At 37.8% G+C, this 19,857-nt stretch overlaps 1 protein-coding gene across 8 annotated transcripts in view; it reads right to left on the reverse strand.

Moving 5' to 3' along the window:
• The window catches only part of GRID2IP (Grid2 interacting protein), a 149,376-nt gene that overhangs the window by 16,085 nt on the left and 113,434 nt on the right, over positions 1–19,857 (reverse strand). For 6 of the 8 annotated variants that reach the window (XM_074280034.1, XM_074280033.1, XM_074280032.1 and 3 more), the window contains exons 14-17: positions 10,545–10,634; positions 9,127–9,323; positions 7,016–7,171; positions 2,391–2,477 (exon numbers count right to left, since the gene is read on the reverse strand). In XM_074280034.1, the coding sequence (XP_074136135.1) occupies positions 2,391–2,477; positions 7,016–7,171; positions 9,127–9,323; positions 10,545–10,634 (530 nt within the window). The remainder of the gene's footprint in view (positions 1–2,390; positions 2,478–7,015; positions 7,172–9,126; positions 9,324–10,544; positions 10,635–19,857) is intronic. The other 2 variants (XM_074280038.1, XM_074280035.1) reach the window with 1 other exon arrangement.

Genomic DNA, 19,857 nt, shown 5'->3' on the forward strand with positions numbered 1-19,857 from the left:
TTCTTTGGCATTAATTGCACACAGTCTTCTAGTCCTTAGTTCTTGCTTCATTCTAAGATTTGTTTCTAATAGATGATTTTAATCAAAGTATCACATTCCAGCAGATTTACTTGCTATCATATTTATGGTTAGAAGCAATTTGGTTCTTATACTACAGTATTTTCAGTTAGAAGCAATCATCAGAGATCATTTAGTTCAACCTCCTGATTTTACAGGGGGTTGCCTAAGGCCCAATAAGATGAACTAACTTATAGTTAATAGAAGAGTCAGAATTGAAACACTGGTCATATGACATCAAATTCCTATTATACATTTGATTTATAAGGATAATGAAAATACAATGATACAGTTGAAATTTGGCTTCATATTCTGTATCCTGAAAAATTCACTGCTATAGGTGGTGAAGGCCTTTATTCAGATATATTTAAATGCTCACCTTTCAAAAAGGAAGTAGGGATTTTCCACTTCTTTGTAGATTTCAAGGTCACAGGATCATAAGGGAATTTATTTTATAACTTTTACAATTCTTAGTTTTTGGCAAGGAATTGGAAATTGAGGAGATGCCCATCAGGGAATGACTGAATAAGTTATGGTATGAATGTAATGAAATATTCTTGCTTTATAAGAAATTATCAGCAGGATAATTTTAGAAATACCTGGACAGACTTACATGAACTGATGCTGAGTGAAGTTAGTAGAACCAGGAGAACACTGTACATAGCAACAGCAAAATTATGTGATGATCAATTGTGATAGACTTGGCTCTTTTTAGTAATGCAATGATCCAAGACAATTTTAATAGACTTGTGATAGAAAGTGCCACCTGCATTCAGAGAGAGAACTATGGAGACTTAATGTGGACCATTTTCACTTTTTCTATGTGTTTTTTCCTTGTGTTTTTCCCCCTTTAAGTCTGATTTTTCTTGCACAGCATGATGGAAATATGTTTTAAAGAATTGTGCAATTATAACTTATAAATATTGCTTGCTGTGTTGGGGAAGAAGGAGGGAAGGACAAAAAATTTGGAACACAAAATCCTATAAAAATGAATGTTGAAAAGCATATATACATAACTGGAAAAAAATACCAATGGGAAAAAATATTGTTCTTCTCTGTTCTAAGTATTTTGATCAAGTCAGACAATAATCTCCTTGTTAGTAATTTTGAGAGAAATAAATATAATTATTATCCTTCCATATCAAGGGGTGAGGGGTGTGGTGCCCAGCAATCTGGAAAATGCATAAAATTTTTGGTCTTCCTTTCATACCAGAAAAGTCTGAATTTTTTCTTTTTTTTTTCATGGGGTGTTGATACTACCTTCTTGTAAAACATGGGTTGATATTATTAAATTTTTTTCGGTGTCCTCTGCTACTCTTTATGTGCTGTCTATGGCTTCTTCTGCAAAACTCACCCAAATTCCCGTTTGATTTCTTATGTCAAAACACAGTATATTGAAACTGTGATTAGGAAAGTTACAATTGTGAAAAAGATAACTGTAGAGGGGCCTACCAGTATCTCCCTCTACTGCTAGTCCCTTTGAGGCCTCGTCAGGAGGATAGTAACATATTTACCAACTCTTGGCTCAAAAATTAGGTAAAAAAGGCTCTGAATTATTGAATTTTTTTTTCTTGGAATGACATTGGCAACCCCCTCCTTCTCTTCTGCCCTTGGAGAAGTGAACCTTTTTTTTTTTTAAATTCAAAGCTTTTATATGCTATCACTATATACTCAATGGATAGGAACTATAATGATTAAGTGCAACAGACATTTTTGTGTTCAAATTTTCCTGTCACATAATTGCAAATAATTATTTTTGAGGAGTATAGGTCAGGAAACATAGTCAAAACACTTCCATTTAAACATTTTATTTATCATTCTAAAAAATTCACAAATCAAAGTTTTCTTTTTCTTTTTTTCCCAACAATTATGGAAAACATAAGGTGTATTCTCAGAAAAATAAACACTCCCATGTTCCTTTTCTGATTTTTTCTGTGGAACAAATTTCCTTGAGTTTTCATAACTCTGTCTCCAAATTTTTACCTTTAGGCCTTGCTGATTCTGACCCATAATAGCTTATAGATGTCTTCCCAAAGATATTCCAGTGACAAGTAAAAAACAGTATAGACATGCAAAATAACATGTACAAGTTAACCCTTCATTAATCCCTCAAAATTAACTCTTTATCAAAATTTCCCATTGTTTCTAATCTACATTTCTAGCCCCTTAGGTTCCAACATTCAAATTTAATTTCAATTATTTTCCTTTTCATTTATCTCTTACTTCAAAATATGTCAATTCTTCCTGCATAATATGTCTCTTCATCTGCCCAAGACCACAACCCTAGTCCAGACCTTCCTCACTTCTGGCTTTGAGCCTACCAGACTCCTTACCTCAGTTAAGAAGTTGATTTTGAAGCCTGTGGTCTTGTTGGTCTTGGGCTGTCCATTGTTGAGATAGTTGCCCATTGCAAGTACGAACTGCCAAGAGAGAAAGCACTCACTGCTTTATCAGGTCACACTCAACAAATATTCCCTCCCTCACAAGGAAGAAAAGCATTTTCCTTTCTCCCCACCCCCAGATTCCCACAGTCAAGCTTAACTGACTTTCTCTCCAATAGAAAAAGTAAGGGAAAAACTGGCCTGCCTTCTCTAGGGTAGATAGTGAGATTCATCTTTATTCTTGCTCACCTCTCATACTGGATTCAGGGGGGTGGGGATGTGATACTTGGGCAATACCAAGGGGTGAACTATTTTGCCTTCTCCTTGAATGCATCAAGGAAAGACAGCAGGAATAAAGCTCAGATCACCCAATAGCTGGGCTTGTGGACCTTGAAAATTATCTAGTCACAGACTGCAGGCTGAAGGCACATTCAGAATTTCTGTGTATTTTTTCCTTTAGGTTAAACCCTTGTACATGAGTTACTGCCCAGAAATGTCCTTTAAATCCGTGACCATTGTTTCTGCTGCTTTCCTCAGCACTGACCATCCTAGCCCATCTGGTCCTGAGGGCAGGGATCCAGAGAGATCTAAAGCAGCAAAGAATTTTTACTTTCTGCAATATGGAGCCCTAAAATTCTGTGGAGAGGAGACAGGGCTGGGAAAAGGCTTCTGCTGATACACTTTCAGGAATCTCTTAGCTCTTTGGAGTAGAGAACAGTAATCATATAAGTGCCCTTCTTCCTACCCTGCTCCTCAGGCTGAAACGAGTGGAGATTTTTATTTCTGACATCCAGAACCTGGCTACAAGTGGTAGGAGCTAACCAGAGATATGATGAGGAGGGGGAAGGAGAAATTAAGGGAAAAAGAAAGACTAAGAAAAGAAAAATGTTAACAGGGGGATGAAACACTGTGGTCTACTAAGAAAAAGCTAGAACTCAATTTGTGGGCATTCAAAGGCTCTCCCACTTTACCCTTTTTCCACATTTCCCTGGGCAGGACAAATTGTGCTGGTCTGTCCCTGCCTAGAGGAAACCTGCTATTAGGGCATGGAGCATGTGAGCCAGACACAGGCAATACACTGTAGGAATGACAATGACATGAGAAGACTCTATTAATGGAGGTAAGTACTACTGACCAAGGAGTCTCCTGTATAGGAAGTCACTGGCATTGTAGGGAAGGGAGAGGAAGGAGCAGTGAAAGTGATGGGAAGCAATGTAGTGAGATTTTCTCTGTAAGCTCCTCTTTAACAAATCTAGAAAATGCACCAAAATGAATCCTGATGGGAAGTCCAGAAAAAATCACAGTGAGTCCTTTATCCAGCCTCGCTGGGCTTATGGAGAGAAACAGGAAGATCTGAGGACTCTGGGGGCAAATCAGACTACAAGCAAGCTGCTTGTGGAACACTCCAGCACCCAGGGAAAAGCTGTGTATTAGGGCAAGAGGAAGGTACCCCTAGACCCAAAATGGCACTGTGACAGGAAGTGGGGCCAAATGGCCCCTTGGTTATTCATTATTCAGTCCTAGGCTGAGGCTCTAGAAAGGAGTGGGAAAGGGAAACCTGGACAGTATACCCAAGAAAGGAAATGATTTACAATCTAGCATCAGTAGCAGGCACAAAGCAAGGTCTAACTTCCAAAATCTAGTCTGGCTTGAAGAGAATTATCAAGCAAAAATCCCAGACCAAAGGGGAGCCTATGGTTCCACCACTCTGAGTCAAGAGAACATTCCATCTAGTTAAAAGGGCAGAGTCCAGCAGAAAACTACTCTTGCTCTGATCCAAACTCAGCTCAGGAACTCGCAGAGCTCAACTCAGGAAGGCAGCAATCAGATTTTTCCATGGGTCAATCCATCTTGGGAGTATTGAAAGCTTGCCAGTCCCCACTTTGTCTCTGAGATTCTGGAATAACACAACAGTCAATATTCCCTAAAAGCAACACCAAGATCAGGCCAGACCTTCTATCTGAGAGCAATGCACAGCCCAGCCCTAATATAAAATCTGAAGTGAGAAAGTAGGTTGGAAGAATGTCAAACAAAAAACAGAACGAAGAATGAAGAAAAGAATGACTCCAAAACATCTATAAGCATTGCCTCAGAGGAAAACCCAATATGAGCACAACTCAACTTGAATTCTTAGAAGAAATGAATCAAAAGTTTAAAAAATTTTTTGGTTGGAATGAAAGTGCTTGAAGAAAAAAAAATCATAAAAGAAATGAGGACTATAAGAGAAAAAATTAGAAAGGAAATTAAAAGCTTAGTACAAGAGGTTTAAAATCTTACCCAAGCAACAACTCCCTGAAAATTCAAATGGACTGAACAGATACTAATTACTCCATGTGGCAACAAAAAATGTTAAAATCAAAAGATTAAAAAAATAGGAAAAAATGTAAGGCATCTTATCTTATATTACCCCCCAAAAAATTACCTAACATAGAAGACATATTGAAGAAAAATTTAAGAATAATTGAATTTTTTAAAAAGATAATAATAAATGTTGGAGGGGATGTGGGAAAACTGGGATATTAATGCATTGTTGGTGAAGTTGTGAAGAGATACAACCATTCTGGAGAGCAATTTGGAACCATGCCCAAAGGGCTATAAAACTGTGCGTACCCTTTGACTCAACAGTGCCATTATTGGGTCTGTACTGTATCCCAAAGAAATCATTAAAAAGAGGGAAAAGGATACACACGGGCAAACATATTTGTAGCAGTTCTTTTTGTGGCAGCAAAGAATTGGAAAATGAGTAGATGCTCAATAATTGGGAAATGACTGAAAAAGTTGTGGTATATGAAAGTGATGGAATATTATTGTTCTATAAAAAATGATGAACAAGCTGATTTTAGAAAGACTTGGAAAGATTTATATGAAAGGATGCTGAGCAAAACAAGCAGGGCCAGGAATATATTGTACATGATAACAAGAAGAATGTGCGATGATCAACTATGGAAGATTTGATTCTTCTCAGTGGTTCAGTGATTCAAAGCAATCCCAATAGACTTTAGAAAGAAAATGTCATCTGCATACCGAAAAAGAACAAAAAATACTGAATGTAAATCAATACATGCTATGTTCACTTCTTTTTTCTGTTTTTTTTTCCTCCAATGGTTTTTTCCCCCTTTGCTCTGAGGCAGAAGGGAAAGGATGATTAGAGAAAATTAACTCATAAAATCAGGACGCACAAGTAAATATCTATACTAACGAGGAGGAGGAGATGAGAGTGAATGACTGACATTTGAATCTCACTCTTGAATTGGTCAAAAGAAGGAAGTGCATGCACACACACACACACACACACGCACACACACACAAGATTTGGTACAGAAATACATTTCACTCAACAGTGAAATAGGAAGGAAAAAGTGAGGAGGAACTTAGAGGGAGAATGGAAGAGGGATTAGTCCTAAACAAAGCAAATTCTAACGATATACAACAATATTTATAACCCTTTTTCAGATGGCAAAGAATAGTAATCTAAAGGAATGTTTCCACAAATTAAAAAATGGATGAACAAGTTGTGGTATATAAATGTGATGGAATACCATTGTGTTGAACTCTTATCAGTTTAATGATCAAAGGCTAATGATGAGAGCTGAAGGTAGAGAGTTGAAGGACTCAAAATACAGAGACAAATATCTTTTCAGACATGTACGATTGGAAATTTGTTTTGATTGACTGTACACATTTGTAATGGGCTTTATTTTTCTTGTGTTCTCAATTAGGGGAAGATTGGGTGGGAGGTAGAGAAGGTGAATCTTGGCTCATTAAAATAAAATATATCTTTTTAAAAAGAAAAATTGGGAACTGACTAATACAATGACCAACCACAATACTTGAGGACTTATGATGAAGCATGCTGCCCAACTCCTGACAAAGAGGTGTTAGATTCAGAGTGCAGATTGAGACATAATTTTTTTAGATGTAACTAATGAGACATTTTGTCCTGTGCAACTGTAACTGTTTGTTTGTTTTTTTTTCTTTTCTTGTTTTCCCACTTAAGAGGGGCTTTGGAAGGGAAATAGGAGGGCAAAAAGTCTGATCTTCCTTTGAAAATTGAATTAAATTTTTTAAAAATTAGCAAAGGTTAAGGAGTTGAATCCAGAGATTTAATTGAAGCTTTCTTGCTAATTAGGTATGTAATCTTAGGTAAAACACTTTTCTTGAGCCCTAGTTGACTCACTTATAAAATGCGATAGTTAGCTTAGGTGGGTTCCAAGAGTCCATTCTGTTCTGAATGTCTTGTCTCTCTTTTAAGGTCCTTTCCAGTTCTGACATTTTATGTGGTATGTTCTGAGGTCTCTATCTAGCTCTGATAATTTATTTCTCTGTTCTAAGATCTAACATTCTGTAGCCTAAGGTTTTATAGCCTTGCAACATTCATGAGCTCTATAATAAGGCAAAAGAAGAGGAAAATGGGAAAAGGAAGAAACAGGAAAGAAGAGGACGAAAAGAAGATAGGAGAAAGGAACAGGCGAGATTTGGCAGTTGCCAAAGAGCCATTTTCCCATCTCTTTCTCTAGCCGGGACAAGGAGCCTGCTGGGGTGGGAGAAAGCATCCCAGGAGGGCAAGTAGTTCTCACCTCTAAGATCTTGGCAAGCTTCTTGCTATTCTTGAGTTCCAAGGAGGCTTGGTGCACACACTCATAGCTGCCTTTGATCTCCTCAGTCTTCTCCTGCAGGGTAGTCTTGAAGTGGAGGCTGCGCAGCCGGGTTTTATATTCTGGAACGGACAGCATCTAAGCAGAATGGAGATGTAAGGGGGATATCCAGAAAGAGCAAGGCTGCCTGTGGTCCCATCTGACTAACCTCATCACCCTGTTCCTGGCATCCAGCAGTGTCTCCTGGACCATACCCACTCATCTTTCCTCCTTTCCTTGGACAAGTCCCCCAAGAATAGACAAAAACAGAGGTAATATGGGTTAAGTGGGTAATATGGGAAGTAATATGCTTCCCTTTATTGTCATTTATTTAATGGAATTCAGATAGAAATGGCCCTGCGACACAAAGGGCTTTCCTTTGACTATTCCTTTGCTTTTGATGTTCAGTAGATGATGGTACAAGTGGATAAAATGATCACTTTTTTGTAATTGAATAAAAGTCTTGGGAGTAATCAAAATAATTCTGATTATTTTTATTAAAGACTAAGAGAATCAACATGCTGTACTAGGTGTCTCTGATACACTTTGGCCAGGGGATCCTGACCAAATCCTAACCTCGGAGTGGTCTGGGCACTTTCTAGGAGAGAATACTGAGGAACAGTGGTCTCCTTGCATAGGTAGAAGATTCCTTCCCAAGAGTTCTCTAATATCAGTGAAATCATAGATTGGATAAAAAAAAAAAGTCAGGATTTTATATTGGGAGATGGGAGAAATCTCAGAGGACAAGGAATCTAACTCCCCTCATTTTACAGATGAGGAAACAGAGCCAGCTTATGTTACTTGCCCAAGGTTACCCACATGGTCAGTGTTAGAACTAACTGAAGCCCAAGTCTTCCTTCCCATGTAAGTAAGCAGTCTTCAATGCCCTGTTATCTCATTTGATACACATAATAGATTGGTGAGTCAGGCAGGGACTATTAATCATGATTTACAGGATTTACAGGAAATTTACAGGAAAGCTGAGGTGAAGTGCCTTATTAAGGCCCTCTCACCCAGAATGCTTCCCCTTCTCCACCAGTGGATGTATTCCTTCCACTAACTTAAGGAAGCATCTAAGACCCTGCTACTTCTTACTCTTTGGGAGCCATACATGCCCCAGGGGCCAAAGAAGGCTACTTCCCACACAAACCTATTGAAGAAGAAAAAATGGGCTTCCAAATGCACTGCTAGGAACTTATGGGAGCTGCACAGAAACATTTCCTAAAAGTGTTTGTATCTTATCTTTTATTTGATAGCCCAAAAGGGCAGTCACCTCTTTTTAGTCTAAGCATTGTGGCACTCCCAATAACAAAAGCACAAATTTGGCACCCTGTAGGTGTTTAATAAAGAAAGGGATAGGAATAGAGACTGGACCTGTGATCCCATTGGTAAAAGTGAGGAAACTCTTTCCATCTAAGCAAGCTGGCATCTTTTCTGCAGTTTCCAATCTTAGAGAGATTCCTAGAACACTGAGAGATTAGGTGACTTACTTTGGGTCAGTACCAGAGGGAAGGCCTGAACCCTTTTTAGCTTTAATGGCCACTTTTCCACTCATTCTATCTTAAAGATGTATTGAATAAATGAATGGCAGTGAAGCACCTGGACCTGGGGTCAGGAAGACTTGAGTTTAAATTCATCCTTAGGCATAACTAGCTATGTGATTCCAGGCAAGATACTTAACTTCTGCTCTAATTTCCTCAACTATAAAATGAAAAAAAAAATAATCCTTACCTCTCAGGGTTATTTTGAGGGTGTAATGAGATAATATTGGTAAAGTGTTTAGCACAGTGCATATAGTAGGTGTTTATTTAATAAATTCTTATCTCCTTCCTTTACTGTGAAGCAGAGAAGTATTTCAAATGTTGCATTAGCATTTGAGAGACTTGAGTTCTAGCTCAGGGTCCATTGTGGACTGACAATTCTTGGTTTTTAGAGGAGTTGGGAGCATTCTTTTAAAATGGAACATTTTTCTAGAAAGAGTGCTCAGAGAAGGTGGTACTGGGAGCCACCAGGTAAGACTGGCCCAGTAAGCCCCAGTGGCTCTGGCATGTCACCTGCAGCACAAACTGGTCTGGTTCGCTTAGCTGGGCGGGGGTGTCCCGATAGCCCTGATAGCGCTTCTCTTCCTCAGCATCAGGAGCGTACAAGAGGAGTTGCTTGAGGTGGGATGGCTCCAGTCTCTCGCTCTCCATGTTCATGAGGATCTGACGGAGCTCAGGTGGAGACAGCTTCAGATGAGCAATGAGGATAGCTGGGGAGTGTAGGAGAAAGAAAGAGGCACATAGAGGAGTTGATAGAAAAGAAGAGGGGCCTGCCATGCCCTCGGGTCCATCCACAGCCTCAGGACAGACCCACAGAACCTCTGTGAGCCCCTCAGTGTCAGCTGAGTCCTATTGCCAGGTGTTGTAGACATTTGGGGTTTCACATTCCACTCAGGCTTAGGATTAGCAGGGGTTCCCAGAGTTGCAGAACCTTAGAGCTCAGTTATTGTAAAAGAGAGGAGAATGATTGGCCCCCAATCACCTAGCTCCTTTCTGAGAGCCAGAAGGACAGGCAGCCCCACTTCCTGGTGCTGTCCACCTTCCACACTGCCACACTGCCCTGCTGTCTGGAGGGAACTGTAAAAGTTTGGGTCACCTCAGCTGATCCAGGAGCAACAAGAGTGCCCTTGAAGGCAGAGTAGAGGGAGGCAGCTGTGGGGTACTGGAGTGAAGTCCTGCCTCTGAGAGGGCTGGTTGGGAATCCCTAACACGTCCCCTCACTCTCAGCACACCAGGCCACACTCGGATTCCAGAAGGACATGCCCATCCATTAACATTGTTCAAGGAAGGTTCTCACTAGAAGCTTCCTCTACCAATGAAAACAAAAGTCTGGTCCAGAAACAAAGTTCCTTACGATTTACAGAGATGATCTGCCTTGGTCTCACACCAATCACCTCCCCCTGGGTAAAGTTACCTTCTTCCCTACTGTGAATACCTTAATGCCTGAGTGGTATCTCATCTGGGCATTTTTCCACACTTGGGCAGTCTAAACCACTGGTATCAAACTCAAATACAATGTAGGGATTCCTACAGGTTGTATCCTGACCTAGAAAACCATATATTAACATTATCTTTTATTGTATTTTTATTTATTTTGTTAAATATAGCACTCCTGAGTGCTGCCTCCAGCAATTCTGTCAGCTTCTAGGTGTTTAACACCTCTGGTATACATAGCAAAGGAAAATAAGCGACTTCAGTGAATTCCTAGTGAGATGAAGTGCCTTCTCTACTCTCAGCTCCTTTCCTGAGCTGATGGATTTAAGAACTGGATTTAAGAACTCCAACAATAATAGGAGTCCTTTCTAATAATCTGTGCCACTATTCCCATAAAATTTATGTCTCATGTTTCTCAATTTCCCAGAAAGATAGAACCCCCAAATTATCCCATTTGCCTTTGCTGCCCAGCCCACCAAACATACACTTCCACTTACATGTATTATAGGCCTTCTTATGAGACAAAATCTCGACCACATCTTTCTTTTTAAAGGGCTCAGGTGCAAGTGTTGGCTCTGGAAGAGAAACTGAAAGATTTAATCACAGGTAAGGTTGTGGCTGGTTTTCTCCAGCACTGGAGAGGAGAATGAGAAAAAGGCATTGAGTAAGTCAGAGATACAAAGCTCTCGCCCCATCTCTCTGAGCATCCTGAAACATGGGGCATGTCTGAGCTCTTGATAGCTGGGCTGAAAAAACAAAACCATAGGTGAGATCCACTGTCCCAGTGGAAAAGCAAGCTTTTCTCCATTCGCTCATCACTTCATCTCTGGCCCAGAAAGTCCTATCCTTAGCCCAAGAATTCCTGACTGTTACAAGATCACAGATCAGTGCTAGAACTAGGAGGAACCTCTAGTCATCCAGTCTCACTTTGTTTTTTTACAGATGAAGAAACCGAGAAACATTTGAACTCAGGACCTCAAATCCAAACTCTTTCTATGATACTACACTGAAGGCTGTTGTCACCCAATGGACTTTTGAGGATTTGGTAACGTTCCTTTATACCTGACAGGACTAGATTATACCTACAACCAATGCTAATACTCACACCTCCCTACAAACATGCACCTGTATGTCCGTAAATGCATATACAAATGCAAAGAATTTGCCCTGATCATGGGATTCATAGTCACGGGTCTAGGACCTAGGATTAAGCTAATTTCCAGAGTTATAGGTAATCATCTTTAAAAAGAAGGGAGGCCAATTAGGTAGTTACAGAACCTAAAAGCAGACCAAAATATAATATAGAACAACTGTAGTCCTGGATAGTGTAATCTTATCCTGCTTTGGGGATCAACATTGCTGAGCCCTTGAGATAGGACTTAAGAATAAAAGAATGGGTGAAAGGCAAGTCTTGCCCTACATAGAAAGAAGATGATATATCACATGAGAGATTGCATGTTATTGAGTGAAGATATTCATGTTCAGAGGCTCCTATCTGCAATACACGGCTTACACTGCCCCTCCCCAAGAACTCATAGGGGCAAGAACTCAGTGAGGTAGAAAAATAACAAAAGCATGGAAACAAGACAGAAAGCTGGAATAAGTTTTCATTAGGGGTTATAAAGTACCAAGCACATCCTGGAATTAATAATTTGATCTGATTCCCTGCTTTTGCTTTTATATGGCAAGTCATTATTGATAAATATGTTGTTGGGCTCTACATGTGGGATACCCCTTCAAACATATGGCCCAGAGTCCTTATATGTGGTATTGGGACATTCTGGTGAGAGTCCATATCTCCCTCCTCATCTCTGCCTGCTATCTTGCTTGGCTTTCATTAAATCCCAATTAAAATCTCATCTTCTGCAATTAGTCTTTCCCAACTCCTCTTATTTTTAGTGTTGTCCCTCTTTTAATTACATATATAGTTTAATCTATATATAATGCATAATATATAAAAATAATAATATAATTTCCTGTTCTAGATATAGCCTGTTTGCATGTGTGTCTGTTATTTCCCTTATTATTATTATTATTATTATTATTATTATTATTATTATTATTATTATTGGTAAGGCAATTGGAATTAAGTGACCTGCCCAAGGTCACATAGTTAGTAAATAGTAAATATTTGAGGCTGGATTTGAACTCAGGTTCTTTTGACTTCAGGAATTTGAACTCAGGTTCTTTTGACTCTATCCACTGTGCCATCTAATTGCCCTGCCTACATTATGTTGTGAGCTGTTTAACAGTATGATTTGCCTTTTTTCTGTTTCTGTATTGCCAGTGCTTAGCACAGTGCCTGGCATATAATGTAGGCATTTAATAAATTAATATATATTTATTGATAATTGATTATTTCAGAGATTATCCATTTATGTCCAATCGTCCAATATGATGCATATTCCCAGGATGACAGAGAGCTTTGGAAGGGGATCTGCCAATCTAGGCTGGTGTGTGAGCAAGAAAAGGTAGCCAGGGAGCTGGCCTGAACCAGTCATTCTTTGAAGGGTAATCAGAACTGATAAACCCCATTGCCAGATTAAGTTAGGTCAACTGCTGTCTGAGAAGGATAGCTCTGAGGTGTTTCCTGCTCTATCTCTATTTTTACATAGAACAAAACTGATAATGGAAAAAATTATACAATTCCCTGGCAGGTAAAAAACAATCCAGTTCCCTTCTCCAAGGATGAACAATATGAGATCTGTGGATATAAAAGCAAAGTGCTTTTCTTTCATAAGCAAAAGAATGAAGGGTTACACAGAGATAAGGGATGGTTATTACTATTATTGGGAGGTGAGTAGGGATCTTCAGCTCATTGTAAAAGTGAAAGCTAGAATCTAGAGGTGTAGGAGGAACCAAAGCTCCTTTCTTGAGGACACCAAAAGTTCTGGTCAGATTTATCTAAGAACTATAGAAAAGGTAAAGGGAAGATACTGCTTTGAATGTTTTCTCTTTTAAATTTCTCTATTATTATCAATTCTTCCAGTCATAGAGGCTCAGAACCTAGATGTCACCCTTGATTTTTTACTCTCAGCCCCCAAATACAATCTGTTATCAAGTCCTGTCAATTCATAATTGATAGTCACAATGCCCACTTCTCTCTTCTAAGACAGCTACCACTGTAGTGCAAGCCCCCTCACTGCTGGTCAATCTCCTTGCTTCAAGACTCTCAAAACTCCAGATTGTTCTCCATTTGGCTATCAAATCCTAAAGCCCAGATTTGACCATGTCACCCCTCTACTCAATAAACTCCAGTGGCTCCTTAATATAAAATTCCCTGTTGGACTATTAAGTCCTTTATCACCTGGCTCCTTACCTTTCTTGTTTTTTTACAACCGATGCCCCTTCACCTATTCTTTGATTCAGTGACACAAGCCTCTTTAGTGTTCTTCACAAGGAAAAACAGAATCTCCTCATTCCAGACATTCTATTGGCTGTCCCTCATGCCTGGAACTCTTCCTCATCTCTGCCTCCTGGCTTCCTTCAAATCTCACCTAAAATCCCATCTTCTTCCAGAAGCCTTTGCTAGTTCCCCTTAGAGCCAGTTACTTCCCACTAAGACTACTTTCCACCTACCTGTGTATATCATATTGTGTACAGTTCTTTAGATGTTGTCTCTCCCATTAGAGTACGAATTCCTAGAGAATAGGGATCGCTTTTGCCTTTTTTCACATTCTCAGAGTTCAGGACAATATCTGGCATATATTAAGTACTTAGCAAATGCTTGTTTGTTGGCTGATTGGACACATCTATGTCTCATCACCCCCAATCTTGTGACTGACTATTATATTCTATGTGGTAGACACATCTTCTAGACTTAAGCTTTGATTTTATACTTAGGTTTCTTTTATAATATCTAATCTCATCATCTTCTGACTTCCTCATCTCAGGAAAAAACAAATCATATAAACAAGATGGGGGCAGATGTAATGACATCTATGCCGAAATTTGAAGTGGCCCAAGGGTCTTTGTTTCAAATAATGACTGATAAATATATATTGTTTCACTTTGTTAGGTAAAGTTCATCCTGTTAATTAGTAACAGAATAAACTTGGGAAGGAATTTGCTGGATGCAAAAAACGTGGTAAGTCTTCATTATCTGAATACCTATCAATATGGAAGGTACTGGATTTGTTTTGTCCTAGTCACAGAAGATAGCCCTAAACCAATCAATGAAAGTTAAAAGGAATCTGGATTGCATGGTAGGAAAAATTAAGTTTGGACCAGGATTTCATATCATATACCAAATTAAGCCCCAAATAGATAAAAAGCAGATAGAGAAACAAGGGAGAAATTATTGCTCAAATCTATGGAGAGGGAAAGAGTTAATGACTGAAAAAGTAATAGATAGGATCATACAAAATAAAATTGAACAATTTTGATTATGTAAAATCCAAGGGTTTTTGCCCAAATGAATCTAATGCAGTTAAAATTAGGAGATAAAGGTAATTAAGGGGAAAGATTTGCAACATCTCTCTGATAAAAGTCTCATATCAAAATACATAAGAAATTTATAAATTTTATAAAAATAAGGACCATTCTCTAATAGATAAATGGTCAAAGGATATGAAGGGGCAATTTTCAAAGGAAGTAATCCAAGTTATCAACAATCACAAAAAAATGATGTAAATCACTAATTATTAGAGAAAAGCAAATTAAAGTAACTTCAAGGTTCCAACTCACACCCATCAGACCGGTAAAAATAACAAAAGAAGAAAATGATAAAATTTAAGGTTTTGTAATAAAACAGACACACTAGTACACTGTTTATAGAGTTGTGAATTAATCCAGTCATTCTGGAAAATAATTTGGAACTATGCCCCAAACTGTGCTTACCCTCTTATTCAGTTATATCACTAATAGATGCCACTTTATCCCAGAGAGATCAAAGAAAGAGAAAAAATCTATAAATGCACAAAAATATTTATAGAGGCTCTTGTAATAGCCCCAACTTGGAAACTAAGATGGTGGCCTTTTATTAGGAAATAGCTAAAAAAAACTGGTATATGAATGGAATGAAATGTTAAGAAATCACAAAATTGCTAGTTTTATAGGAAACTATGAAGAATTTTTTCAATAGATATCAAGCAAAGTAAGCAGAACTAGAAGGGAGATTAATATAATGACAACATTACAGAGATAAATAACTTTGATAGATTATAGAATTTTGATTAATATGATAAACCATATGTCCAAAAGACTGAAGATGAAGCCCACAACTTAACTCCTATCACAGAGGTAATGAATGTAAAATGTAGAGAGAGACATTTTCCAGGATTGCCATTGTGGGAATGTGTTTGCTAGATTATTCATGTTTATAATAAAGGTTGTTGTTCTTTTGGGGGAGTTGGAAGTAGCAATAGATTATAAATGCATGTAAAAACAATAAAAAGAAAGTTGGGAGGGAGAGGAACCAAGATGGCAGAGTAAAGGGAGGGATTCACTCAAATTTTCCCCTAAACCCTTTCAAATTCCTCTAAATAATGAATAAACAAATTCTAGAGCAGTAAAACCCACAAAAAGAGAGGATAAAACAATTTTCTAGCCCAGGACAACTTGGAAGGTCATCAGGAAAGGTTTGTTCCACCTGGTGAGAGTGGAACATAGTTTAGTATTGCTATGCCAGTATAGCCCTTGCCCCAGAAAACCAGGATTGGTTTTGGGAGCCACTGAATCAGCAGCTGCAATGGATCCTTCCAGAATCCTTAGTTCACAGATGGCAAGGGAGTCAAAAGGACATTACAAGGGTCTCTTAGCTAGCAGCTGTTGTTTTAGCCATACTTAGATCTTAGTTGCAATTATGGGTGGGAGTCCCAGGGTAAGAATGAGCTCTAGCCTGCCAGGGCTTCAGTCACAGTAAATCAGGGACCCTCCTCACAGTTTCAGGACAGAAAAGAGTAACTGTAGTCATTCACAGATCAGAACACAGGACAGGAGAAAAGTAAACATATCTCTTTTTTTAAAAATTGGGATGAGAATAGAAAAGAGGACAGCAAGGAGGAGGAGAAAGTTAGAAGTGAAACACTTTTGAAGATGGACAGGATGAAGGGAGAGAAAGAATAAAATAAATGGGGAAAATAAATATGTTAAAGAGGAGTAATTGTAGAAAAAAATTTGAAGCAAATTTCTCTGAAAAAGGCCTCATTTTTCACACATATAAAGAGCTGAGTCGATTTATAAAAATAAGTCATTCCTTAATTGACAAACTTTACAGACGCCTCCAAAGAAAACATTTGTGCTGTATACTCTCATGATTTAACCATAAATAGAGTAGTCAGAACTCCTTTTCAGAACTCCTTTTAAAGGAATAAAGTCCTTTAAATATATAAACTCCTCCTCAGAAGTTCAAAGGTGTAAACTCCCCGTAAAGGCTGGAACTAAAGGTGTGAATCCTGAGCTAGAGAATTGCCCAGACAACCTGAGTTCTCACCTTGTAATCCTAACAGACAAATGATCAAAATTTACTAATAATTTTCAGATGAAGTAATCTTACCTATTTATAGCCATATGAAAAAATGCTCCAACTTACTATTGACTGGAGAAATGCAAAAACAATTATATAGTATTACACATATCTATTAGATTGGCTAATAGGACAGAAAAGGAAAATACACATGTTGCAGGGAATGTGGGAAAAATGAGACATTAATGCACTGTTGGTAGAGCTCTGACCTGATTCGACCATTCTGTGGAGCAATTTGGAAATATGCCCAAAAGGCTACAAAGCCTAGCATACCTAGCAATACCTAGCAATATCAAAAGAGATTTTTTTAAAAAGGAAAAGGATCTACATGTACAAAAATAGTTATACTTCTTTTCTGGGGGTGAAGAATTGGGAATTGAGGAGATGATCATCAATTGAGGAACGGCTGAATAAATTGTGGTATGTGATTTTTATGGAATATTATTGTATATATAGGAGGAAGATGCTCTCAGAAAAACTTGGAAAGACTTCCATGAGCTGATGCAATTTGAAATGTATTGTGTACAAAGTGACAGCAATACTGTAAGATGATCAGCTGTGAATGATTTGGTTATTCTCAGCAATAAAATGATACAAGACAACTTTGAAGGAGTTATGATAAAAATGCTTTTCATACTCAGAGAAAGAACTGATGGTATTTGAATGCAGATTAAAGCATACTTTTTCCTTTTCATTCTTTTTGAGGGTTTGGTTTTTTTGTTGTTGTTGTTGTTTTTTCACAACTTAACTATTATGGAAATTTTTTGCATGACTATGCATTCTCAATGGTAGGGTGGAGAGGGAGGAAAGGAGAAAATCTGAAACTTAAAGTATTAAAATGAATATTAATAATTGTTTTTACATGTAACTGGGAAAAATAAAATACCAAATTTTAAAATTAAAAAAAAAGAAAGTTATAGGAAAGCAGAATTGGGTTTTATATGAAACTTTATAACAATAGAATAGGCAGTCTTTAGGGAGTGAACTTTGAATCACTGGGTGTATTCCAACAGAGCTGGGATTACCGGTAAGGTAAAGGTGGCAAGTGGCACAGGGTGGAGCTATTAACTCAAGAATCAAAGTCCCTGGAAGTGGATCAATCTTTAATAAAACAAGTAACCTGTATATCCATATAGATATTTCTACATGGATTGTACATGGATTTTAGAAATAAGAATTTATCTTATAAAGAAAGAAATAACAAGAATCTATCCTGCATATCTTATACACACTTGATGTCTATGAGGTTCAAAGTGATGGAAATGATTCTCAGAATGAGGCTCAGGAAAGGCCTTATAGTGAGGGCAACTGAAACCATCCTAAATGGGATTTCTGGGATAACTAAAATTGGATAGTGAGTGATTTCTTTTGGATTTTAGGTATTCTTCAATAAATCCCTAATGAACTTAATTCTTTCTTCTACAGTCGTTAGTAGCATGTTAGAATTGGATCCCAAGTAACTGTGGATTGGCCTTGCCAAGTTTTCTGTTTTTAATGTTATATGTTAAAAAGCCCTTTCATAAAATAGGTATATATCCGAAGTAAGTCTGACTCTTTCTATAAGGGAACCATAGGGATAACAGAGTTAGGGAAGTGGAAACTTCTGACTCCTTTCCACAAAAAAATTTTAGATGGCTGAAATCTTTCTGTCTAAAGGTCAGAATTCTGTAATTGCTTGTATGCAAGTACACCTAGATAGATATTCAGACTATCTTTTTCATGCTGTTTTCATATATAAATGAAATAAAGTAAAAGGCAGGCAGAGGAAAGAGCAGATTTAGAAGTTAATTTGGAAACTGTGGGGCAGGAATGGATTTTGGTGAAACTAACAGAAGAAAGCCCTAATGACTGGGGAAGTAGCCTGGAGACATTTTGTCAAATTAGTTTGAAGGCAAGGAGATATCTCATTAGGACATAAGAGTTTTAAAAAGAATGTCAAGTCAAATCATGTAAATAAGTACTTACTAGTTGTCTACTACATGGCAGGCAGTGTGCTAAGTGGTAATGATTAAAAAAAAAGACAAAAACTACTCTCAGGTCTCAATGAGCTCATAGTATTAACACATAGGTATTTAATTTTTAAACTTGCTCTAAAAATGAATTTTTTAAGATAAGCCTAACCCACCATGATTATAGTCTGAAAGTTTGTTTCTAAGTCAATCTCCTGGAATTTAAAATGAATTTTCCTATAGAAAACATATGTTTTATACCAATGTGCACATACACATATTATGTGTATTCCCTATAGAAAGCATATGTTTTATACCAATATACACATACATATATTATGGTGAAGGTTTTTGGTTTACCCACAAATCCTTACTTTGACTATAATGAAGTTGTACTTCTAAATCCTATAGGATTTATAATACCATTCCATGGAATACAGATTTCAAATTCAAACTCAGGAAATTAGGAATATATATTAATCTCTATTCTTTCATCTTCACAAAGCCCTGGTAATGAGTTTTAACTCTTCTTACCTTAACCTGGCCTATTGGAGGGAGAGAGGCCTTTTTTTAGAATCCATTTATGGTGATTGCAACAACTTCAATGGAGGCAAGGGCAGAAGGGAAGAACCTGGACCTGGGAAAGGGACCTGAGGTTCTACAAGTGGTATGGACAGTGCTAGCTTCAGGGTGGCAAGGGGATGACTCAAGAAGCAGCAGGAAGTCATCAGCTGTTAATGTTTAGATTTGACCCAACTTTTCAAATATTTGGATATTTATATTTAGAAACTACTTATTTAAGATGCCTTACAATGAATATTAAGAGACTTAATACAGGTTTTTATTTATTTTTACAAAGAGCAGATATTTTAGCAGAAAGCGTTAGTTTCTTCCTCCTTACACCTGATGTGTGGCCATTGAGATTATAAAAGGATACCCAAAGCACCACTGATAACCTAGGAGCAGCCTGTCCTAATCACATCAAATTACTAAAATAAATAGCCTTGAGAGGTTAACTGGCAAAACCTAAACCAGCATAGTAATAGTTACACTTCCTCATTCATTCATTCCTTCATTTCCTCTCAGAGTAGTATTTAAAGTGGTAACAGCATGTCATCAGATCCCATTACAGTGGGATGGTGGTTGATAGACTTACAATCTGGGAACTTTGCCTGTTACGATGAGTGACAAAATCAAAGTTTAAAAAGATTTTATCAGGTTGGAATGCTGGACCAAAACCAACAAGATGAAATCTGGCAGAGAGAAGTGCAAACTTCTGTATCTTAGATAAGAAAAAACAGGTATGTAATGGGGGGAGACATAAGTAGATAGTAGTTTATGTAATAGCATGAAGGTTTTAGTTGACTGCAAGTTTGATATGAGCCAACAATGTGA

Source organism: Sminthopsis crassicaudata, chromosome 1 (assembly GCF_048593235.1).
Source record: "Sminthopsis crassicaudata isolate SCR6 chromosome 1, ASM4859323v1, whole genome shotgun sequence".
NCBI lineage: Eukaryota > Metazoa > Chordata > Mammalia > Dasyuromorphia > Dasyuridae > Sminthopsis > Sminthopsis crassicaudata.